The 26,938-nt window shown below is 43.9% G+C and overlaps 1 protein-coding gene across 1 annotated transcript in view; it reads right to left on the bottom strand.

Moving 5' to 3' along the window:
- The window catches only part of LOC126474655 (uncharacterized), a 232,719-nt gene extending 206,519 nt beyond the window's left edge, over window positions 1-26,200 (bottom strand). Inside the window, exon 1 of the mRNA XM_050102133.1 lies at window positions 26,074-26,200. Coding sequence (XP_049958090.1) covers window positions 26,074-26,187 — 114 coding nt within the window. The 5' untranslated portion in view covers window positions 26,188-26,200. The remainder of the gene's footprint in view (window positions 1-26,073) is intronic.
- Between the last annotated feature and the right edge of the window lie 738 nt (window positions 26,201-26,938).

Genomic DNA, 26,938 nt, shown 5'->3' with positions numbered 1-26,938 from the left:
AGGCACTACAGTCTGGAACCACGCGACCGCTACGGTCGCAGGTTCGAATCCTTCCTCGGGCATGGATGTGGGTGATGTCGTTATGTTAGTTAGGTTTATGCAGTTCTAAGTTCTATGGGACTGATGACCTCAGAAGTTAAGTCCCATAGGGCTCAGAGCCATTTGAACCATTTGAACCGCTTTCTCTCGAAGAACTTTTCAGCATCTCGAAGCAAACTTCCGAATGATCTGCCACATTTTTGTAAGAGAACTGAACACATCTCCAACTTCAAAAGACAGTTAATAGCATATCTGCTGAAGCAACAACCGTGTCTACTTTCTTACCTGCACGCACTCGTTACCCATTAGGTCCTTCTTTCCAGGCAGCTCTTCTACATCTCCGAATGTTCTTAGTCGGTGCACTCTAGCTACATTTATTTCTCTCATAACACACTGCGCCACATATAACTTTTGTATTGCCAATATCACTATTATTATTATTACAACGGTCACAACAGAAGCCGTAGCAGTAATACTCTCAGCACTAACTTTATTAGCTCTTATTACTAATTATTCATATTCTCTATACATACGTTCAAATTATTTTTGATTGTGTGAATAATACTTTAAAATTGTCGTATTAAGTAATAAAAATACCGAATGTGTGAAATCTTGGTCTGATGCAAAGGAGGGCCTGAAGGAACTAATCTGACTGGGTCAAATAAATAAACAAGTAAATCTTCCTCAAGGGCATCGTGAAGTACCTGATCAAATCATATACCGCACCCTGCCAACACGCAAAATACGCTAATGTGTGTACTGAAATTCAGCGGACCATGCTCTCGATAGAAATGTTATCCCCTAACGAAATTAGAATCTGATTCCGGGACTGTGCTTGTAAAATAATTGTTTTCAGACATAGACAAAAGGTGTGCCAATATTGATACAACAAATAAGAAAATGTTATTGCCCTTCGTTTCCCCATCCGACCTTGTTCTCAGACTTTGTTCTGACGTTTCTTTTCCTGTAACAACCCATCACACCGTTGTAAGTTGGAACACACACCATGAAGGCTTTCACGCCCGGTATTTGCGTTTTAGGGGATTTTTGTTTTATGGGTCATACGCCGTGGTTCAAGGCATATTTCTCTGGAGAACTTACGGAAGAGAATGCTGCATGTGACGGGTGAAAGCTGACTCAGTTCATGTCAGCTATCCACTGAAAAATTCATCCAAATAATCCCATACAACATAATAACGTCTACGTCTTTTACAAGAGGACTCCAGTCACAGTACTCAAAGATATTTTTTTATTTTAAATTTCTGTGGTGCGGGCCTCTTCGTAGTGCGGGTCCCTAGGCTGTGGCCCAACGGTTGACTATTGTAACAGTGAAAGACAAAATCTTTAACCCAGCGTCTAGCAAACAACGCCTGGTCGTCGGGCCATATCGCGGGCGACAGTCAGATTGCGATCCCAACGCTGTCCGGGGCATTTCCAGACAATTTTTTGCTGATCACTGGGCTCAGTCAATCAATGAGAACAATTCTATTCCTATCAAAGAAATTCCAGGCCGAATACGTATCTGGAGAGGCCCCAGACAGCGGCGTGATGCAAAATCTGACTGTCGCCAACCATACGGCCCGACATTCACGGGTTATTGTCTGGGGTGCCATTTCTTTCCATAGCGTTACCCCCCGTTTGTCATCCGAAAAACCCTTGCAACACAACTGTACTTCGACGATATTCAACGCCCCGTTTTGTTGCCCTTGATGGCAAGCCATCTTGGGTTTACATTTCAGCAAGGTAACTGCCGACCACAACCGGCGAAAGTTTCCACTGGTTGTCTTCATGCTTGCAAAACTCTACCTTGGCTAGCAAGGTCACCAGGTCTCTCCCTAATTGAGAACGTTTGTAGCATTTTGGGCAAGGCCCTCCTATCATCTCGGGGTTTTGACAACCTAACACGTCAGTTGGACACAGTCTGGCACGATACTCCCCAGTAGGTCATTCAACAACTCTATCAATCAATGCCAAGCCGAATAACTGTTTGTATACAAGCCAGAAGTGGACCATCGCATAACTGAGTTGCTAAATTTGTGATCCTCTTTGTCTTGAATAATCATGTATTTTTTCTGAAATTGCAATTATTTCTTTGTCTGTACATATACGTCTCATCTACCCATTTCTGTCCTATTCAGATCATTGCTTCGTGGTGCGTTTTTTTGTTTCAGAGTGTAAATGGATAATTCTACACGGCACACACAAGTCTGTGTACGCTGACTGCAGAAGAACAAGCAAAAACACAAACGAAGTTTTATTTGGAGCATCTCAACATCCAATTCTTAGTCCGTTACACAGCCTCTTACGTGATCTTGCGGTTAGCGCTGCTGATTGAGACACGGAAGTTCCGGTTCGGGAATCAGAAGATCTGGAATGGGGCCGATCCAGCGCTGTGGCGCCATGTGAGAAGCTGCATGCATAAGTAAGAGACCTCATAAACTCACAAGCAGGCTACGTAGCGCCAGACACAAAGCAGTGGACCGAGCCGCAAGGAACAGAAAATTTATCACGTTGTCGAACAGGATGGAAGGGTAAAATGACTTCGATATAGATTTCAGTTTCTACAAAAATAAGGATGAATATCTAAATTTTTTTGCGGAGGAGGAGCGAGGTGGGGGGCGGGGGCTGGGGAAGGCAGCCGAACCATCAAAAATAAAAACTAGCGAAGTTAAGTACTTGTGGCTATATGACCAAATAGAATACTCTGCGACGAAGTAGATAGCACTCTCCGATGAAAAGTTTCCGGACACCTATCAGTGGATATTAATATACGTGCATCAACCCTTCGTCTTCATGACGGTTTGAACTCTGACTGGGACACTTTCAAACAGGTGTCTGAATGTATGAGGTGAACTGACATCCCATTCTTCCTCAAGAAGCAAAACGACAGAAGGAAGCGTCGTTTGACGCTGGGGTCTGGTGTGACTTCGACGTTCTACATCAAGCCGAAGTTATACCATTGGATCAATGTCGGGACTCTGGGCAGGCCAGTCCTGTGTTACTGTCAACAAAACATTATCTCACAGACGCTATGTTATGTCAGGGAGCATTGTCATCCTGCTAGTAACAGTCATTGTCTCCGAAGTGTTCCGTTACTGTACACAGTATGCAATTTTGTTAAATGTGTGTCTATCCTTCTACTTCTACCTTTTTCTTTTGCGCTGTGAGGGTATAACACACTAATCATGTGAAGCACTGTCATGCTGCAACAAAACCTCCTTCCTATTTCACTGTTGGCACTACACGTGATGACAGGTCACGTTCCCCAGGCATTCACCAAATCCAAACCCTTCCCCAGGATTTCCACCTGGTATAGCGTCATTCGGCAATCTGGCTTGCCACTGACTACAGAAATGTGACGTTTATTAGGAGCTATCCCATTCTTTTTAACTCCGCAATCACAATCGCGAGTGATTCCTTCCGCTGATTTCATGCTGTTTTTCTTTTTTTTCTTTATTTTTTTATTTATTTATTTATTTATTTATTTTTTTTTTTTTGAGCACCAACGGTCCTTGTAGTACAGTACAAGAAATCTGTCTGGTCTTGGTTTAGATGTGGTTGTTCCTTCACTTTCCCACTTAATAATCACACCACCAGCAATCGGTTTGGGCAGCTGTAAAAGGGTTGAAATGTCCTTCATGGATTGGTTACTGACGTGATACCCAGCGACTAGTCCATGTCCGAAAACACTGAGGTCTCCTGGCCGAGCCATTCTGCTGTTAATGCTTCTCTAGTGACAAAACAATACTCCGCACTTCCTTCAGCCCTGGCGCGTCGGCTTCTCGTGACATCTGGGAGTCAAATCCATAATACATAGTGGTATTCTGGTACATATGATCAAAGAGTTTACTTACTGTTAAGACTTGATAGTGGTCGTAAAAGAACTATCAAAATAGTAGTAATTATTGAGAACATTTCTTGTGGAGGTCAGCGGTCTGGCAAAAAAGTACTTTAAAAATGAATGCAAACAGTCTCGACCACAAAAACATTTATTTTTTCGTAACAGATTTCGGTCAATCTTTGACCATCTTCAGTTCCTCATACTGAAATATGAACATGGAATGGATTTAGATGGATGTCTGATAATGGTAGTAACATATAAAATACATTATACATAACAAATATTCAAAGAAGAAATTATAATAAGCCCGCCCGGCTAGCAGCGCGGTCTACGCACCGAGCGGGAAGGTGTGTCGGTCCCCGGTACGAATCCACCCGGCGGATTAGTGTCGAGATCCGATGTGCCGGCCAGCCATCTACCTCGGCGAATGCGGGCTGGTTTCCTTTATTCCCCCTCAGTTACACTGTGTCTGCGACTGCTGCGCAAACACTGTTTCCACGTACTCGTACACCATAATTATTCTACCACGCGAACATTTGGGGCTACACTCGTCTGGAATGATACGTTCCCAGGGGGTTCCACTGGGGGCCGAACCGCACAATAACCCTGGATTCGGTGCGGGGCGGCGGTGGGGTGGTTGAGCTGCTGTGGCCTGTTCTGGAGTTGTGAACCACTGAGGGCTACCACGGGACGAGGCCTCTCCGTCGTCTGTAGGTCCTCGGTTTAATAAATACATATATACATACCCAAAATGCTAGGCGGTGGCGGTAAATGGAGCGGGTGTTACAACTCCATGAACGTAAACTGCTAAAGAGTGCAATGCAGCTGTTACTTAAATACGCTACGTTCTGCCCACAGCATACAGAACTGTGTCAGCGATAACCAAACAGGCATACAGGGTGTAAAACAGTTATCACAATAAGATACATGCAGAATGGTTACACGGAAGCTAATAGGAAATGAAGAAATAGGTGTATTACATTATATTGAGTAACTTCTGTGAACAGCATTTCGTCAATATGTGACGAAAATATATAGATAAATGAGATAACGAGGCATAATCGGCTGTGAGAACACCGATAGCAATCTGTAGGGGTTTATCGCAAACTCTTAGATTGTTTTCCAGCAATGATGGTGGTTAAGCGACGCCAATGGTTCCCATGGAGACGGTGTTGTACATCGGTAAGCGCCATCCAGCAGAAGACCATTTTAGAGCTGCAACAGCGTCTGGATGTTAAATATGTACTGGCATGCAGACCGACGTGTATAAACGCTCGCCTGGTACTGCATATTGCTTCTAGGGTGTAGTGCCAGTGAAAATACTGCTTGAATGACGCCGTTATGTAGCATCGATGCGGCGTGGAGGTGTCGATGTGTTCGTTTCAACAGAAGACGAATTCAAAGTTGCGACAGCAGCTAGCTGTTACAAAATACTGACGTGTAAGTAAGATGACTATAGTAATATGCGTCAATCCCACAGATGACACCGAACAAGTAACAACAAGATGGCAAGTGAAGTATGGTACGTAATACCTAAAGCATGGGAAAATAGTCTACATAAAAAAATCTCACTGGCCCATCGAGGTAGTAAAAAACATAAAAGGAGCACGAGAAACTGAATTTTAAAAGAACTGTGATCATAGTTGTTTATAGTCACAAATGTTACACGAAATTTCATAACATAGGCGTAGATAATGTCAGATCTACAGAAATACAGGTTACATCACTAAGCTGTAATACGTCATGGATCCATCTAAGTAGTCATAAATGTAAAACAAACGCATAAGCAGTGAAACGTTACAAGATACTGTAGATATAGTTGCTTCCAGTCACAAAAAGTCCATAAAATGGCAATAAGCATGAAGTTACATCTATTATTTGGAGAAATAAAAGAGGAGTAAAATCGACCAAAAGAAAAAGAGCGTTCTCTAGTTAGCCAAGAGAAAAATCATCACATTATGTCGAGAGAGGTACTGCACAGTCATTATCATAAAACAAACTTCGTCTATTAAGATTGTCATGAATGAAAAGTAAAAACAAAAACAGTCTAAAGTTTTAAATTAAGTGAACGAAGTGTCATACAGTCATTAAAACAATCCATAAAAATTAAAATGAAGAATAAATAAGGAAAGAAGAGCAGGAACATTCTGTAGTGAGTATTCAAAAGAATAATAGAAGTATTTTGCTCTGAAGTCTGATTACTCGCAGATTATGGACAAGGGTTTATTTTTGTAGTGAGCATAAATTTCTATCTTCAAATGGTTCAAATGGCTCTGAGCACTATGGGACTTAACTTCTGAGGTCATCAATCCCCTAGGATTTAGAACTACTTAAACCTAACTAACCTAAGGACATCACACACATCCATGCCCGAGGCAGGATTCGAACCTGCGACCGTAGCGGTCGCGCGGGGATCTCGCACAGAGGCTTATCAGCATTCGTTCTTGAAGCACGATATATGCTATTGGAGCGGGAGAGGTGAAAAGTGACAGAGGTAGACAAAGTAACTGCTCCCTCACATCGTAAAATGGCTTTCGGAGTGTTGATGTAGTAGATGTATCCTCATCTCTTCAACGCGTATGCAGTCGTAGGTGAACACATTTACGGAAACTGGTCTCTTTCTTCGCAGTTTTCCTGAAATTTCAAGAAGTACAATTGCCGAAAAGTGTGTGATTCCAATTCTTCTCTCCTCCTAGCAACACAGACAAGTTCGTCAGACACCCGCATGTTACCAGTAGACTGTTTCACCTCGTGCTACTGGAACTGCCACTCCCCGCCAGTTTAGTTGAGCGGGGCAGGTGTTTAGACGGCTAAGGAGGCATACGAGCGGTAATCGCAGGTCATGTTATGTAGAGACACGAGTCGCCACGCTGCCAGGGGTCAACGCGCCACTACACACGTCCCCAGCCAGCTCACACAGCTCACTTTGCAGCACACAAAGGCCACTGACGATCGGTGTTCTAAACAAAGTGCATCCAAACTATCTGAAAAAAGTTTTGCACCATCTGCACAACTTAGAACGTGTGTGGTCTTAGACTAGTTGAATTGCATTTTCACAAAAATTGGATAGTTCATTCTGGTGAAAGAATTTCACAAATTGGGAAAGTCAGTATCACTTTGGTCGACCTCTGCCCTTCCACAAGTAGTTATTCGGCTTGGTACTGATTGATAGAGTTGTTAGATGACCTCCTGAAGGATATGGCGCCAAATCTGCACAGTTTGTGAGTTAGATCGTCAAAAGCCCGTACTGGTTCGAGGGCCTGCCCACGTTTCTTCAAACGGTCTCAGTTGGGGTTTGATCCGGCTACCTTGTTAGTAAAGGTAGGGTTCGGAAAGCACGAAGGCAAGATGTAGAAAATCTCGCCGTGTGCGGACGGGCATTGTTCAAATGGCTCAAATGGCTCTGAGCACTATGGGACTCAACTGCTGAGGTCATTAGTCCCCTAGAACTTAGAACTAATTAAACCTAACTAACCTAAGGACATCACAAACATCCATGCCCGAGGCAGGATTCGAACCTGCGACTGTAGCGGTCTTGCTGTTCCAGACTGCAGCGCCTTTAACCGCACGGCCACTTCGGCCGGCACGGGCATTGTCTTGCTGAATTGTAAGCCCAGGATAACTTACCACGAAAAGCAACAAAACGGGGCGTAGAATATCTTCAAAGTACCGCTGTGTTTGCAAGGGTGCCGCAGATGACAACCAAAGGAGTTCCGCTGTAAAAAAAATGACACGTCACACCATCAGTCCTGGTTGTCCGACCGTATGGCGGGCGGTACTCAGGCTGGGATCCCACTGTTGTTCGGGACGTCTCCAGACACGTGTAAGTTGGTCATGGGAATTCAGTTCGGTGCGGGACTCATCAGTGAAGACAATTCTACTCAAATCACTGAGATTCCAGGCCGAAGACGTTCGGAAATGCCCTGGACAGCGATCTATTTTCGTTAGTTCAATTTTATCATTGTTTTCTACCCATAATCCTTGAAGTGTTTTATCAAAGTTTCTTTGTCTGTTATATATATTACTGCATTCCTCAAGTAAACATCTCTTTTTCTCAACAGATTTTAATCCTGGAGGAATGAATGAGGTATCGTTAGAGAGGTATTTTAACCGGCTTCTGACATTGCATACTGATTTTGCACTAAAACTTAGTACTTGTGAAAGATTTTAACGTAAAAGTGCTTCTAATTATCTTAGAGGTTGGGGTATCAAGCATGCCCAGCTTCAGATCAACGTTTCACGAAACTAACTCGTAGATTAGGAATAAGAGGCTCCCTTTCCATATTGTGGGCCACGGCCTTGCCGCAGTGGATACACCAGTTCCCGTCTGATCACCGAAGTTAAGCGCTGCGTGGCGTGGCCGGTATTTGGGTGGGTGACCATCCGGACGGCCATGCACTGTTGCCATTTTTCGGGGTGCACTCAGCCTCGTGATGCCAATTGAGGAGCTACTCGACCGAATAGTAGCGGCTCCGGTCAAAGAAAACCATCATAGCGATCGGGAGAGCGGTGTGCTGACCACATGCCCCTTCTATCCACATCCTCAACTGAGGATGATACGGCGGTCGGATGGTCCCGATGGGCCACTACAAAGACCATTATATTTGCTTTAAAGTACTTATTAACTCGATAACTTGTATAAAGCATTGTCACACATAATAACCATGACATTGCAGCAGTCCATTATCCCTGCCCGTCGTTTTGTTGTTGTGGTCTTCAGTCCTGAGACTGGTTTGATGCAGCTCTCCATGTCACTCTATCCTGTGCAAGCCTCTTCATCTCCCACTACCTACTGCAACCTACATCCTTCTGAATCTGCTTAGTGTATTCATCTCTTGGTCTCCCTCTACGAATTTTACCCTCCACGCTGCCCTCCAATACTAAATTGGTCATCCCTTGATGCCTCATAGTATGCCCTACGAACCAATCCCTTCTACTAGTCAAGTTGCGCCACAAATTTCTCTTCTCTCCAATTCTATTCAGTACCTCCTCATTAGTTATGTGATCTACCCATCTAATCTTCAGCATTCTTCTGTAGCACCACATTTCGAAAGCTTCTATCCTCTTTTTGTCCAAGACATTTATCGTCCATGTTTCACTTCCATACATGGCTACACTCCATACAAATACTTCCAGAAACGACTTCCTGACACTTAAATCTATACTCGATGTTAACAAATTTCTCTTCTTCAGAAATGCTTTGCTTGCCATTGCCAGTCTACATTTTATATCCTCTGTACTTCGACCATCATCAGTTATTTTGCTCCCCAAGTACAAAAACTCCTTCACTACTTTAAGTGTCTCATTTCCTAATGTATCTTATCCCCTCAGCATCACCCGACTTAATTCAACTACATTCCATTATCATCGTTTTGCTTTTGTTGATGTTCATTTTGTATCCTGCCCGTCGTAATATTACGAATATACTTTCCGAAATAGCAAACATGTTTGTCATTGTTGCCTTGAATTGTGATTTACCTCTTGCTACTACGACCTAATGTCTTACGTAAAGTACACAGTGCAACCAAAATCTTAAAATACAGTTAGAAGGTATTGAGGCCATCGTGATACACCAGGTAAGAAGCGAACACCAAGTTTTAACCTACAAATTTCGCATTTATTTACTTCTTCGTATTTTATATTTTCATTTCTCATTAAACCCCTCTTCAACAACATGTAAATGTAAATATTAAGGTCATAAAGTTAGAAATTACAAACAACTGATGGCAGTCACATATTTTCCTGAGTAGAAATTTACAGGCGCGTGTAGTGGCCGCACAGTTTGAGGCACCATGTCACGGATATCGCAACCCCTCCCGCCGGAGGTTGGAGTTCTCCTTCGGGCATTGGTGTGTATGTTGTTCTTACAGGGTGTTTCAAAAATGACCGGTATATTTGAAACGGCAATAAAAACTAAACGAGCAGCGATAGAAATACACCGTTTGTTGCAATATGCTTGGGACAACAGTACATTTTCAGGCGGACAAACTTTCGAAATTACAGTAGTTACAATTTTCAACAAAAGATGGGGCTGCAAGTGATGTGAAAGATATAGAAGACAACGCAGTCTGTGGGTGCGCCATTCTGTACGTCGTCTTTCTGCTGTAAGCGTGTGCTGTTCACAACGTGCAAGTGTGTTGTAGACAACATGGTTTATTCCTTAGAACAGAGGATTTTTCTGGTGTTATACAATAAAGGATCTGTTTGAAAAATTTCAACAGACTGGTAACGCGACGGATGAACGTGCTGGAAAGGTAGGGCGACCGCGTACGTCAACCACTGAGGGCAACGCGCAGCTAGTGCAGCAGGTGATCCAACAGCGGCCTCGGGTTTCCGTTCGCCGTGTTGTAGCTGCGGTCCAAATGACGCCAACGTCCACGTATCGTCTCATGCGCCAGAGTTTACACCTCTATCCATACAAAATTCTAACGCGGTAACCCCTCAGCGCCGCTACCATTGCTGCACGAGAGACATTCGCTAACGATATAGTGCACAGGATTGATGACGGCGATATGCATGTGGGCAGCATTTGGTTTACTGACGAAGCTTATTTTTACCTGGACGGCTTCGTCAATAAACAGAACTGGCGCATATGGGGAACCGAAAAGCCCCATGTTGCAGTCCCATCGTCGCTGCATCCTCAAAAAGTACTGGTCTGGGCCGCCATTTCTTCCAAAGGAATCATTGGCCCATTTTTCAGATCCGAAACGATTACTGCATCGCGCTATCTGGACATTCTTCGTGAATTTGTGGCGGTACAAACTGCCTTAGACGACACTGCGAACACCTCGTGGTTTATGCAAGATGGTGCCCGGCCACATCGCACGGCCGATGTCTTTAATTTCCTGAATGAATATTTCGATGATCGTGTGATTGCTTTGGGCTATCCGAAACATACAGGTGGCGGCGTGGATTGGCCTCCCTATTCGCCAGACATGAACCCCTGTGACTTCTTTCTGTGGGGACACTTGAAAGACCAGGTGTACCGCCAGAATCCAGAAATAATTGAACAGCTGAAGCAGTACATCTCATCTGCATGTGAAGCCATTCCGCCAGACACGTTGTCAAAGGTTTCGGGTAATTTCATTCAGAGACTACGCCATATTATTGCTACGCATGGTGGATATGTGGAAAATATCGTACTATAGAGTTTCCCAGACCGCAGCGCCATCTGTTGTTGACAATTGTAACTACTGTAATTTCGAAAGTTTGTCTGCCTGAAAATGTACTGTTGTCCCAAGCATATTGCAACAAACGGTGTATTTCTATCGCTGCTCGTTTAGTTTTTATTACCGTTTCAAATATACCGGTCATTTTTGAAACACCCTGTACTATAAGTAAGTTTTAGCAGTGTGTAAGTGTAAGGACCGATGACCTCTGCAGTTTGGTCGAATGGGAATTCACACATGTGAACTTTTTTTGGAAATTTAATTTTATTTACTTCTTTTATTTTGTGTTTGTATTTGCTCATTGATTATTAACAGTTTGTCAAAAACAGGCTGGTGTAAATACTACTGTGATAATAGCTGACAAGCTTACGATGCCAGGAAGAAAAATAATAGAATCGTGGCAGTGAGAAGCGCCCTTCCTAAAGGATGGCTGCACCTCCAACACCTACTCAGAGAGAAAGGCGGCGTTCCCACAACTACCCTTATCCCAACGACTACACTTATTCCAGTTACTGTTACCATTTAAAACTATGAAAGTGCAGAAGTTTCGCATGGGTGTCCTGATTGTAGTCATGCAGAATACTCCTTGTGTTTGTTAAGTAATTTAAAGCGTTTGTCTAACAAGTACATTTTCAATGTTTGATAATATATCATATACAACTCAGCAGCGAGGTGGTGCAGTGGTTAGCACACTGGACTCGCATTCGGGAGGACGACGGTTCAAACCCACGCACGGCAATCCAAATTTACGTTTTGCGTGATTCTCCTAAATCGCTTCGGGCAAATGGCGGGATGGTTCATTGGAAAGGACACGGCCGATTTCAATCCCCACCTGTCCCTAATCCGAGCGTATGCTCCGTCTCTAATGATCTCGTATTCAATTGGACGTTAAACTGCTCCTCCTTTTCATATAGACACGTAAAATGTATGTGTGTGTGTGTGTGTGTGTGTGTGTGTGTGTGTGTGTGTGTGTTCCACTTATCCTAAACAACCGGATGGATTTCAACTAAATTTTGTACGCGTGCTGATTGTCTAAGAAGAAGTACTTTAGAGGAGAGAACCACCTAGCTCCCATATAGAGTGCGGGTGGAAAGCGTTGGTAACCTCTGATATGTAGGCTGCCCAACGCGATGGGTGTGCAGCGTGGGTAAAGAGAGAGAGAGAGAGAGGTAGAGAGAGAGAGAGAGGGAGGGAGGGAGGGAGGGAGAAGGGTGAGAAGAAGATGGATAGTGCGACGGGGAGGAGGAGGTGGACCGGGAGAGTGTGGGGGAGGCGGGTAGGAGGGGGTGGACAGAAGTACAGGTAAGAGGAGATGTACAGAGAGAGAGGGGAGGTGGAGGTCATCAAAGAGAGAGGTTGAAGGAGGAGATGGACAGAGAGAGAAGGAAGGAAGAGATGGATTAATAGGAGACTGAAATAAATAAGTTCCTGGGCAACATCGGGTTTCTCAGCTAGTCGCAGATAAAGGGGCGTTGATAATACGGATCCTTCGAGCATACCTGCAGTTTAATGGAAAATTCGGAAGTGGGTATTATTGATTGTCATGTAGGATGAATGGCCGGTCAAAAAGTATGCAGTTATCATCATCTCCACTTGTTCTGTTCTGTGGCAGGACCAGGCATGGCACCTCATCACTCAATGCCGGTTTGTGCTTCCCTCTTCAGTAATCGTGTGTTTATCGATTTGTTGTTGACACTGTTTTTAGGTGGTATCTTCCGCTTCTTCTCTATCTCCTTCGTTTCACCATACCTTCAATCCGTTGCTGGCGTAAGCTCTGGTGTTTCAAGATGTATCCAAGGGAGTCTTCTTTTTTTTCTTTTTTTTTCGTTGTTGTATGTTATATGTATGTTGTATGTTAACCGGGAACCTAGAAACGACGGAGAGGCTCCGTCCTCGCCGCAGCCGCAGTGGTCCTCAACCCCACGACGACTGCGGCAGTCCACTTCACCCCTCCGCCGCCCCACACCGAACCCAGGGTTATGATGCTGTTCGGTCCTTGGTGGACCCCCCAGGGAACGCCTTACACCAGACGAGTGTAACCCGTATGTTTGCGTGATAGAGTAATGGTGGAGTACGCGTACGTGGAGAAGTTATTGGCGCAGAAATCGCCAACATAGTATAGCTGAGGCGGAATAAGGGGAACCAGCCCGCATTCGCCGAGGCAGATGGAAAACCGCCTGAAAACCATAGGCAGACTGGCCAGCTCACCAGACCTCGACACAAGTCCGCCGGGCGGATTCGTGCCGGGGACCAGACGCTCCTTCCCGCTCCGGAAAGCCGTGCGTTAGATACCTCGACTAAGCGGGCGGGCTTTTTTTCCCTTAGAGTGCCTAAGAAGTTTCTGCTCGCCACAGTTACACGGATGTAATTGATTGGAAGCGCATAACAGTGGAGTAGGGACAGGAGACGAAAGGTTTTATGTTTTTTTTTATATTTAGGGAGAGCAAGAGGGAGGGATGGTTTTTTTCTCTGGTAGAGGTTGGTCGAAAAGGTGAAGTAGGTCAAGTGTTTTCTCTCCTACTCTCCTTTCGTGATAGAATATTTTAGAGGTTGCTCGGATGTAAAGGCAGCTACTTCGGGCTGTGTAGGCTCCATTGTAGTACGTGCGCCGGCAGTAGCGCGAGTAGCCGGTAGGGAGTAGCGGTGCAGCGACCCCCCGCGGCGCGGCGCTTATTACGACGGCTGAAGCGACGATATGCAGCGTGTCAGCGGCCGCGGCGCGCATTGAGCGCGGTGACTCGGCGGATCGCGGCTCACGGCCGCCGCCGGCGCGGCCTGCAGCTCAATCAGCCGGCGTCACGCGCAGCCGCCGTACAATGTCGCACTGGCCAGCGCCGGCGCTACTCTGCCAACCGGACTAGGCGCGCGGGCCGCGGCGGGCGCCAGTCGCTACCGCTCTACAGAGCAGAGCCCGCCTCATACGGACTGAGATTCGATGCGAGATTACCGCGTGGCTCGCACGGCGGTTCCCAGGCAGCCGCCACAGACTGCGAGGCTGTTTGCCTGCAGTGAGTTTGGCAACTTTTCGAAAGACAACTTTCATGTGGGTATCTTAACTACACTACTCGTCATTAAAATTGCTACACCGAGAAGAAATGCAGATGATAAACAGGTATTCATTGGACAAATATATTATACTAGAACTGACAAGTGATTACATTTTCACGCAATTTGGGGGCATAGATCCTGAGAAATCAGTACCCAGAACAACCACCTCTGGCCGTAATAACGGCCTTGATACGCCTGGGCATTGACTCAAACAGAGCTTGGATGGCGTGTACAGGTACAGCTGCCCATGCAGCTTCAACACGATACCACAATTCAAACAGAGTAGTGACTGGCGTATTGTGACGAGCCAGTTGCTCGGCCACCATTGACCAGACGTTTTCAACTGGTGAGAGATCTGGAAAGTGTGCTGGTCATGGCACCAGTCGAACATTTTCTGTATCCAGAAAAGCCCGTACAGGACCTGCAACATGTGGTCGTGCATTATCCTGCTGAAATGTAGGGTTTTGCAGGGATCGAATGAAGGGTAGAGCCACGGGTCGTAATATATCTGAAATGTAACTGTTCAAAGTGCCGTCAGTGCGAACAAGAGACGCGTAACCAATGGCACCCCATACCATCACGCCGGGTGATACGCCAGTATGGCGATGACGAATACACGCTTACAATGTGCGTTCACCGCGATGTCGCCAAACACGGATGCGACCATCAAGATGCTGTAAACAGAACCTAAATTCAACCGAAAAAACGACGTTTTGCCATTCCTGAACCCAGGTTCGTCGTTGAATACACCATCGCAGGCGCTCATGTCTGTGGTGCAGCGTCAAGGTTAACCGTAGCCATGATTTCCGAGATGATACTCCATGCTGCTGTAAACGTCGTCGAACAGCTCGTGCAGATGGTTGTTGTCTTACAAACGTCCCCGTCTGTTGACTCAGGGATCGAGACGTGGCTGCACGATACGTTACAGCCATGCAGATAAGATGCCTGTCATCTCGACTGCTAGTGAAACGAGGCCGTTGGGATCCAGCGCGGCGTTCCGTATTACCCTCCTGAACCCACCGATTTCATATTCTGCTAACAGTCATTGGATCTCGACCAACGCGAGCAGCAATGTCGCGATCTGTTAAACCGCAATCGCGGTAGGCCACAATCCGACCTTTTTCAAAGTCGGAAACGTGATGGTACGCATTTCTTCTCCTTACACGAGGCATCACAACAGTGTTTCACCAGACAACGCCGTTCAGCTGCTGTTTGTGTATGAGAAATCGGTTGGAAACTTTCCTCATGTCAGCACGTTGTACGTGTCGTCACCGGCGCCAACCTTGTGTGAATCCTCTGAAAAGCTAATCATTTGCATATCACAGCATCTTCTTCCTGTCGGTTAAATTTCGCGTCTGTAGCACGTCATCTTCGTGGTGTAGAAATTTTAATGGCCAGTAGCGTACCTGATATGGGCGCCCTTCCGACGACATAAACAATACCCCATATTTAAATTATGGTTTTACTAATCATTTTTCACTCGATCAGAGTGCTGTCTTAGAACACGTCGTGTCTACAAGATACCCTGCGAGTGTAACCTACCTTACGTTGTAATGTATTGTTTGTTAACCGGGTACCTAAAAACAACGGAGAGGCTCTGTCCCCGCCGCAGCCGCAGTGGTCCTCAGCCCCACGACGACTACCGCAGTCCACTTCACCCCTCCGCCGCCCCACACCGAACCCAGGGTTATTGTGCGGTTCGGCCCCCAGTGGACCACCCAGGGAACGTCTCACACCAGACGAGTGTAGCCCCTATGTTTGCGTGGTAGAGTAATGGTGTTGTACGAGTGCGCGGAGAACTTTTTTGCGCAGCAATCGCCGACACAGTGTAACTGAGGCGGAATAAGGGGAACCAGCCCGTATTCGCCGAGGCAGGTGGAAAACCGCCTAAAAACCATCCACAGACTGGCCAGTTCACCGGACCTCGACACAATTCCCCGGGCGGATTCGTGCCGGGGACCCGGTGCTCCTTCCCGCCCGGAAAGCCGTACGCTAGACCGCATGGCCAATTACCTTACGTTTGTAACACTTTTGATATACAAGGCAGCCCGCAGCTCAGCAAGCCTTAGGATCCAGCGCTTGCGTGCACCGAACGTGGAGTGAACGTATGTCCATACATGGCGGAGCCCACGCGAAATACTGGCCCCGCAACGAACTTGTGATGTCACACTAATCGGCTCGAGGCCCACGAGAAGGACAGGCCATTGTGCGCGCGTCACAACACGTGACACTGTAGGTCTTACGAGTGCCAGCAGCTGTCTCCGGCAAGGAGGGAGTAACTGTTTCAGACGAGTTTAATAATTCTTGACTGTGTGTTTAAATGCATGCAAGTTCCCGATGGCATACGACGAAGTTAAGACCTTTAGTGGGTACCTTTTCCTTTACGTACTGATGTCCTACACGGAACCGAGCGTTCCCGAAGTGTGGCGGACAAGCCTACTAGTGTGGTGTCCCAAGTTCGTTGCAGGGCCCTTATACCTCGTTGGCCGCGAGTCGCCTTGTCCGTTGCTCCGTGCACGGCCCATGGAAAATAAAAGTGTAATTGAAAAGCTACCCACTAAAGGTCTTAAATTTGTCGTGTACATCGCGAAGCAATAATGAGAAGAAGATGAGAGAAATCAGGCGCGTCCAGAGGCATAAGCAAATGTCATAGGAAAGAAAGCCTGTAATATTGGAATGATACACTCTCCGCTATGCACTGCACCGTACCTCCTGGAACATGCATGTAGATTTGAGTGCAAATAAGACGATATGTAGCATGGCGAAGACGGAATCGGAATTGTTTCAGATATATATAACCCTTAAACAATTTCCATATTGTTATTAACTGGCTTTCAGGACGTACCCACACAGTCATCTGAGTAGTGGAAAGACGATAAGACAGTGTGCTTCGACAATTCAGATTATTCATTACTCTCAAGCGGTTTCCTGGTACAACGTTACATACGCTTACACTTGTCATGTGACGTGATGCAGGCGATTTTCGTGTCAGTTTTGACGATACGAAAATAAGGACAACACAACACCCAGTCTCCATCCGGAGGAAACATCCAACCCAGCCAGGAATCGAAACCGGGCCCCTTTGGTTAACAACCTGCCACGCTGAGCCCGTAGCTACCTAGGCAGACTGGGAAATGTAGCAGTGGCGCTGAGATGAAGAATCGACCGAGCAGTCGGCTGGATTTATAATAGTTATGTGCGGACGTTCAAACAGGCGGATTTTCTGGAGCACTGTGGTGACAAAGCTGATGATGTCTTCGGCAGTGGGTGAAAGGTGCAGGGAGAATTAGCTGGATGAATGGGGTAGCATGTCAATGTGACGTATAGTGCAGCAAATACGGGTTTGATGGCAGGGGATTTAACTTTACGCTTAGCGAAAAAGGTTCGATGGGAGTGATCATAGGTGTTGCATTTTTGAGCTCACAGCAGATTCGTGGAGTTAGTGACGGGATTTGATGTCACGGTTGATCAGTTGGTTTTTATGATCTTTGATGAGGCAGTTCTGGAAGTGATACGCATCGATTTTGGAGCGCGAAAGTTCTACTTCGTGAGAATTAGAGCAGCATGGATGATGAGGTGATCGATGGTTGGTGAAATTTTTTGGTGTTTTTGCGTTCTGCTCTAGTAGCGTAACGCGTAGCGCGATAGTTTGCTAGACTGGGCGGCGAGCAAGATACGGATGAAATCCACGTGACGATTAACGACGGTCTAAGGTGCTGCAGTCATGGACTGTGCGGCTGTGTGTGTGTGTTTGTCCTTAGGATAATTTAGGTTAAGTAGTGTGTAAGCTTAGGGATTGATGACCTCAGCAGTTAAGTCCCATAAGATTTCACACACATTTCTGAATTAACGACCTTTTTGTCTGGTACCCCGGCCACCTCAAGGTTTTTTTCGTACAGGTTTCCATATAAGTCACGCAAACCATGGCCATTCCTCAATTTCCGCCTCAGCCAAACGGTTGAAATACGATACCGCACAGAACAAGGTTTACACTGTTCACACACAGATGGCGAACATGAGTTTCCTCCTTTAGGTTGACGACTGTGATGGGCGCAAAGATGAAATAAAATAAAACTGCCAGATCATGAAAACAGATGATCCCATACCACGGGATAAACGCGAGGAAAGAAAGAGCGAGCGAGACGGAGAGCTCCGGAGCTATTTTCCTTGTAATATTCTTTGAATCTTGTCTGCGTTGGACTTCTGGGAGTCGTGTCGGCGTCTGATGTCATAATCTGGAAATGCCGTCATGCCAGAAAGACGCTTTGTTGGAACTTAACCTCCTGGTACTCAATAATTACTCCAGATGGCTCCGTTACTGCTTTAACTGATGCATATACGGAAAAGATGTACTTATCTGTTATCCAGTCTTTCCACTGATGACAACAAATACATCTTCACCTACTGTATGAAACGTCCCCTTTTGAACAATTATACATGACTGTACTTAAACTGACACACAATATTTTTAGCGCAACGCAATCTGACTTTCAAAAATCCCTGCAAAAGAATGGCCCTTACTAACATTAACCTGTACCTTTCACAAATCACTTACCTCACAAAAATCTTCGTTACTCGAACTACTGCAGTACAGCGAGCGCCACTACTGCCAGCTAAATAAAAGATTCAAACTACGGAAGGCACTAACTACTGATAGGCATAGTTAGCAAATGAAAGATTTTAATAGAGAACAAACAATGTATTTACCTTATATATATATATATAGCAGTTCATGACAAATTTCAAAACTCCGCCATCTCTCTCCCCACATCCACCACTGCTGGCGGCTCATCTCCAACTACACAACGCTACGCGCTGTTAACATCCAGCTGCCGCTGGCCAACACTACAATGGCAGACAACAACGCAAACCAGCCACAGACTGCACACAGCACAGCCAGTGATTTTCATACAGAGCGCTATGTAACGTTGCCAATAAGAAAACAAACAGCCTACTTACAACTGAAACAACGTCTTATGATAGTTGAGGGACTTGGGACGTTAAATCGTAACAAAATATGTACCATACACGTTAACACGGCGCTTTAAATTCAAAAAATATGTTTCATCAGACCCTAAGCTGAGTTGCCCATGAATTACTAAGAGCACGTCCCTTCCAATTTCCTCTTTATCCACCTTGCTGAATAGGCTTTAATCTTCTTTCTTCGCTTATTAGCCTCCAGTACACTGCTCAGCAGCAACATGTCTAACAACGCTCATATCTTCTGCACTGCAGGCAGACATTTTACTACCAAACAGCTAAGCGCAGACCTTACATTGTGCGTTGGGTTCGGAAGACGTGTTAGCCGTCGATGCTGCCCAATAGTGATGTGCGCCCTCGACCCAAGTTAAAGTCGAAACTCACTCCGTGTCACACCGGTTTAAAGTGGAGTCTCTAGTGTGTAGCATCCTATCAGCTGTACGCAATACGACTACAAATCAGGAATACTGGAGCAATACACTGATTACTTAAGGGAGGCATTGGCATATTATTTATTTATATTGGAATCCATGAAACATGAAAATCCTCAGGGCGAAACATAGTTATTAATTATGAATATTGAGACCTTTACTTACTGAACCTTTAAAAAACTGGAAAATTATTAACAAATGTGATAGAGGCACTGGTGTGGTACACGTTAACAGTGGTGACGGGTGTGTATGATATTGTAGGAGCCAGCGATGTAGCATGAGTGATCAGATGTCAGCGCTGATGATGAGAGGATAAATGCCGTGTTGTAACACGCAAACGGTATTGATCATGAATTCCTGGATGAATGAAAACTATCAAGTAACGCATAAATGCTGTGAGACACGTGAAGTGGTGCACGTGCGGTACAAATCACTTCAACAACAATAGCATTTGTAATTATAATGTAGTTCGATGTAAATACATTCTCGACTAGCGAAGGTGCAGTATATACGTCTGCACAGAAACTGGAAGACTCGAGGGTATGCCGAAGCGCACAATAAGCAGACAAACATCTATAATTTCAATATTAAATACAAATTAGATAAGAAATATCAAATATATGATGTATGAAATCTGAACGGAACTGTGTGTCACGAAGCTTACGAAGTCACTCACTGATATGAGAGAATTTCATATTAAAAGAACACAAATAAAATTGTTTAGGGATAACATATATAGAAAATGCGCATATGGCTGTAAGCGTAGAAGATTTTCGCACTAGATGCTTATAAATCTCGAGATATACCGAGGTGAATGGTGTTAAAACAAGTCCACATAGACTGACACTTCGAAAGTAACTTAACATATTAATTATTGTTTTTGTTTTATTTGTTTTCCTTAATTTCATTTTCTTTCTAATCAATTAGAAATTTTTTATACTCATTGTTAAGCTATATGTAGAAATAAGTATCTTTAGTGCTGTGTTATTATACCTATGAATTAAAAAAAAATACCAGACAGTGGAGAATTTTCAACGTATTGAGTGTATCATACGATTTGCTTTGGACACGCAAGAGGACAGGTTATCAGGAAAGAATAAGGCATAGACGAGGTGTAAGCAGTCAGTGGTTACTCAAGAATATGACGTATAGCAGTAAGCCACAGCTATGCAGTGGAGCCACAGTGAGTGATAAGGGGCCAACTCGAACGTTTTCAGACTGAGCCATCATCCACTAACAAGCGTCAACGATCGACGTAAGATGAAACATGGGGTATGGCACCTTTTAGCATTGGTCACAGTCCTCATTCTAATCTAATGTAACTCCACAAAATGAACTGCTAGTCTAATGAGAAATGCCAAACAGTGACAATGGAACATCGTGTAGAGTTAAGTGTCTTCAGGAACAGGCGTTCAAATGAAGAGCTACGGATTTACTTGTATACAGGCCCACGCAGATGTCTCAGGTGCCGGGCACGAACATCACCCCAGGGGGCACGCAAGAATGCAGAAGTCACTGATGGTGACAAAGGAAGGAGCTGTTACACCAAGTATGCAGTGCTTAAGAAATACCGCAAATAATTGTGACAGCGCACAGTAGGTAGTCAAATACATAACGATTTTCATCTCTTACACCATGTGCTATTCAAGGGAAAAAACTTTTTGTGGACTTATTGTCAGAGTTTTTTACCTTACACCCGACAACAAATCGTTTTAACACGAAGTACCCGTTTTTAAGGATGCTTTAAAAGTGTCTCTGAAGTACGATCTGATCTGATACGTACCTTTCATATAGATTTATTTTTATTACTAAGTTCAGCAAACTTGCAGCTACATACAATACAATATTATTAAGATGAGGGTTGTTACTACTATATAAATTCCAGAATTTTACTATATAAATTCTTTTAGAGTAGTTGAGAAAGCATTCTACAAAGCTGCTACATTTTGTACGAGCTAACTTTTGAAAACCGAATATGTGACGTAGTGAATAATGCTCCGTTTTCTGTTAGAATGGGGAGGTTAAAATTTTCGTCCTGTCCATTTCATTTAAGATTCTCACGGTTCGCAATGATAGCGCTATTATTCCCTGAATTCTACTTCGCTTCGTCTTTAATTATCTCAGTTTCTATGACCCGAGAAGCTATAACACTTCATTCCTACTTCCTACCGCTAAGAGAGGTATACTAGGACAACATGGAATATGCGTTATTAAAATTTTTAGTCTTCGCGATACCTGTGTCAGTTCTGAAATCAAAAATGTACCAGAGTACAGAGCTTTCAGGACCACGGCATACAATTGAGAGATAGTCAATCTAAAGCTTTATTATCTTCTCAGAATTGTAGCGGAGATTTTAACAATAATTCCCGGAACAGAAAACAAGACATTAGTTATGAAGCACAGTCGCACAGACATATTTTAGTCTTCTTAACGAGCGAAAGGGGTGCATTCCGTTTAGGAAGACAGTCGGTGAAATTCGGTGTCATAAAACGACTGAGCCAATTACCTGAGTTTTCAGCTTTACAGACTATTTTAAGTAAAGTGTAATCTGTCACCTGCTTCCTTAAAGAGATAAGTTACTACAGTTTTATGCATTGAAATTGACTCACATTCAAGCAACGGGTCTGATTTCAGCCGTCTCATATCAATATATGTTACTAAAGGAATCATTGGTGTGGGCAAAAATAATGTGGGATTTCGATAGTTTTAGATTAGGGCTATAATTAATACGGAAATATTTAAAGACCACACTGAAACAACTTAAAATGGTTCAAATTGCTCTGAGCACAATGGGACTTAACATCTGAGGTCATCAGTCCCCTAGAACTTAGAACTACTTAACCTAAGGTCATCACACACATCCATGCCCGAGGCAGGATTCGAACCTGCGACCGTAGCGGTCGCGCGGTTCCAGACTGAAGCGCCTAGAACCGCTCGGCCACATCGGCCGGCTGAAACAACTTAAAGGTAAAAATAAGAAGAGTGAAGTAATGCACGCAGAAACGCAACCGTGATTATTAATTAGCACCAGTTTTGTGCTGAAATTTTGGTAACATCCAGCAGGACGACCAACATATACTAAAGTCTGTGTGACGAAATTGTTGTTGTATTACAGTCGAAAGCTCCATGTGGACGGTTCTGTGAGAATTTAGTAGAAAATTAAGACGCTATTTCAAACATGGTCTGTGCGGCTGGTCCCGGCGGAGGTTCGAGTCCTCCCTCGGGCATGGGTATGTGTGTTTGTCCTTAGGATAATTTAGGTTAAGTAGTGTGTAAGCTTAGGGACTGATGACCTTAGCAGTTAAGTCCCCTAAGATTTACACACATTTGAACTTTTTTTTTTTCAAACATGGTACTGTGTTCAGCAGCTACGTCATTGCTTAATGAAACCGCGAATAAGGAAGTAATTATGCTTCTTCGAATATAGTCCAGCGGGATCGCATCCTTTCTCAGAATAGTGACTGCTTGCGTCCTTACAAGTCTTTGGTGTGGTAACATGTCTTAGTAGCGTTCCTAGCTAGTTATACTGTTCCAAAGAAAATGTCAATAAAGGGCTGCAGTGAATAAACGCGGAACGCAAAGAATAATATTACGTTTTCGTTTTAAGAAAAGTGTCAGTAGAGATTCAAGGGAAGACGTCAAGCGCAGAGGGCAGTACGGAGCAACCGACATTAGCTCTTATAAATTTAGTTCGCATGAAATTAGTCACTACTCATAGAATTAAGGCAATATTCGAGGTTCTTCAGATCGAAATTTTTGGTGTGAATCAAACTAAAACTGGCGTGGAATACAAGTCTAAGACAGAGAAAAATGTGCCACTATTTGTCATAAAGAATCTGTAACAACAATCAAGTTGTTCCTCTGATTACTGCGATTCCGAAAGGCGCATACAAATCAAAATATCAGTAATTAAATCTGTTTCATAGACATAACACGAGATATTTTATTTCTGTTGGTGCACAGATGTAGCGGAAACGTAAGTATTAATGAAAAGTATTATACACACGCTTAGAAAACATCTCAGGACGATCTTGTCTTCAGTATTGCTCTGAGTACACTCGTTTTTTTTTTTTTTTTCTAAAAGTCCTGTGTCGTATATTGATAATCATGGCATGCTCTACACATTATTTAAGTAACGAAAAATGTCAAGTTGTCGCTTAAACCATTTTAACCCTGATCCATGCAGATGGTCCATGACTAAAACCGGCCGATATTTGAGTTTACATTAAAAGCGGCTGATGGTCAAACATGCATTTTGTGCGACACATTTCACTGGAAAAGCAACATCGGTTTCAAAATGACACAACTGTGTTTCATACAGCGGCTAAAGCTTATAAAGGTATGGAAAAATAGCTAATATCATAACTTACACACACAATAAAGAGCTTTAATGACAAAACATATTTATCAGTACATTATCGGACAAACACACACAGACACACACACACACACACACACACACACACAAACACACACATACACAAAGATTTTTCGGATCATGTTAGCAGCCAAGTTACATTGAGCTGAAGGCCGAAAGCGATGTTCTTTCTTCGGAGCACAGTTAAATTTGTAAAAAAAAAAAAAAAAAAATCTCTGGCTCGATCGCGAAGTGTTATTATTAACATATCAATGACTTCAGTGCTGCTGCTGTGTATGATACTGCAGCTCACATGAACACGCTATTCATGGCAAAGAATTTTCATTTTACATCTGATGATAGTGCAAAAAAGCATTGAATCCGGTTACGTGTCAATAAAAATACTTTTCTACCGATACAGTTAATTAGAGTTCTGTGCCTAAACTTTTACAGACAGAATCCCTTTGTTGCCCCTCTTTCTGTCTGTATATCGCTCAGGAAAGAATAGACGTATGAAGTTCAAATTTACGACACATACTAAGTTCTGCGGTCCCTTGTGGGAGCAGAAATTTTAAGCTTCTCGAAAACTCACTCATCAAAACCTGTAGGGTACTTTCGTTGACCTAGAACCATTAAATTCGACAAGAAGCAAGGTTTCACAGTATATATAAAGAAAACTTTCAAAAATTGTTAATTTGTGATCATTAAACACGAAAAATATTTTTGTCATTTGTCATTCGTCTGTCGTTTTGCCTGTCCACCTGTAGAGATTTTTTCAGTTGGTACTTCAAGTTCCAATTTTCGTCACGTTCTAAGATCTGTGATGCCTTTTCGGTGCAAAAAATTTAAGCTTCTAAGTTAATGTAATCAAAAGATACGGTCATCTTAGTCACATACTTCCGATAATCGAGAATTCACTCGTCGAAGCCTATAGCATTCTTCTCTTTGACCTAGAATCATAAAATTTTGTAAGAAGCTAGGTTTCACGGTATAAGTAAAGGAATAGATCTGATAATTGGTAATTGTATGACACGAAAAAATATTTCTTTTGTCATTTTGTCTACCCGTTGTGAAGACCCTTTCCCTCTAGAACATGTTGGCGTACCAGGTTCAAATTTATGTCACATACTAAGGTGTATAGTTCCTTGGCGGTGTAAACATTTTACGCTTATGAATATATTCGGTCCAAAGATACGGTCTTTTACAGCACATATTTTGATGTTCGAAAATTCACTCGTCGAAGCCTATAGGATGCTTCCCTTTGACCTAGAATCACAAAATTTTGCAAGATGCTGGGTTTCACAGTATAAGTAAAGGAGAACATATGATAATTGGTCATTTGTAGTTGTATGACACGAAAAAATATTTTTTTCGTCATTTTTTATCCATCTGTCTGTTTGTCTATCCGTCTGTTAAGACCCTTTTCCTCTGGAACATGTTGGCGTATCAGGTTCAAAATTATGTCACATACTAAGGTCTATGGTCCCTTGGCGGTATAAGCATTTTAAGCTTCTAAATATATTCAGTCAAACGATAGACCATTTATGGCACATATTTTGGCACTCGAAAACTCACTCAGCGAAACCTTAGAATCATGAAATTAGGCAAGAAGTAAGATTTCACAGCGCAAGTAAAGGGAAACATCCTGAATTGTTAATTTGTAATTATATCACACGAAAAAAATATTTTTTTTTCGTCAGTTGCCTTCTGGCTTGAAATTTTAAAGTAAAATATTCTCAAAAGTCTTGGAATCCCTGGGACCAATATCTTGTTAGTGTCAATGTCTATAACTACCAGAAATCGTTAATATCCTCGATCCTCAGAATGGATGAACGGTCTATATACTTAACTAAGCTTGTGCGGAACATTCAATGTGCGAGTCCTAACTGTACTTTTTTTATCTTACTAACAGTATTGCTATCGCTACACACGTACCATTCACTACTTCCAGCATAGTTAAAAGCTTATTGCGTCTTTGTAAAAGAGACAAGATAAAGGAAACAAGCGCAAATGGCATACAATGTATTTCCCTAATCTGCATAACATAAAGCTTCTAATCGTTATGTCTCGTCGTCACGACATGTGTTAATGTTTTATATCATCTAACTACAATTACATGGTCGTAGTACTACAAAACCACAGGGTAGCAGCAGGTACGGAGTATGACCGACCACACTTGGGTCGTGCTGGAGTCCGGACGCTACTCACTGCAGACGGCCCGGCGGCTTCGGCCTCGGCGGCGCTGATGGCCCGCGAGATGGCATCGGAGAGCGAGACGTTGACGAACTGGGAGACGTCACAGGTGGCGGCTGCGGCCGACATTTGCGCGTGCAGCTGCAGCTGCAGAGTGCACGGCCGCGGCTGCGGCGACTGCCGGACCGCGCACCGCGGGCGCCGCTCGGCTCCCTCCGGGCCCGCTCGGCGGCCTTCGGGCCCACCGCCGCAGACACTCCCCCGACCCCCTTTGGCAACTTTCGCACCGAGCGTCACGACGCGACTTCTGCATCCACAATACCCTAGGTGGCGCAGCGCTCAAAAGCTATGTCGTCTCTTTCCTGTTACGATCGCATGCGGTAGGCTTCCGAGAAATGAACGGACTGATGGACGTCAATAGGAAATGTATCTTCTTCAGCTGATTTTTAGGACAACACGTGCCGTACAAAATTCTACAAACTACAATCAACAATGTACAACAATGCCAAACCCAAAAGTACGAGAGACGTTCAATAAGTAATGCAACACTTTTTTTCCTCGGCCACTTTCAGTTGCAAAACCACGGAATTTGACGTGCGACATCGTGGAATATTACCGCTTCAGTGCTTATGCTGAAGAGCCAAAGCAACTCTGTTGCTGTCACGTCTTCGTATGAAGCAATTGTACAACGATTGGAATTCACAATATCCAGTGATTTATGGTACTATACGACAAGTTCGTTTATTTGGGTAGAAGCGTATGGGGATTGTAAACGGCAAAATGAAATGCCGAAACCGGTTGCTTTCCGAATGAATTAAAATAATATGTTAAAGAATACGATTGTTGGTGAATTTTGCTGACATTGACAATAGGTTGATAA

The sequence above is a fragment of the Schistocerca serialis genome, chromosome 4, assembly GCF_023864345.2.
Source record: "Schistocerca serialis cubense isolate TAMUIC-IGC-003099 chromosome 4, iqSchSeri2.2, whole genome shotgun sequence".
Taxonomy (NCBI): domain Eukaryota; kingdom Metazoa; phylum Arthropoda; class Insecta; order Orthoptera; family Acrididae; genus Schistocerca; species Schistocerca serialis.
Note: the sequence above shows the minus strand (reverse complement) of the source record. Positions and strands in the feature narration are given on the sequence as shown.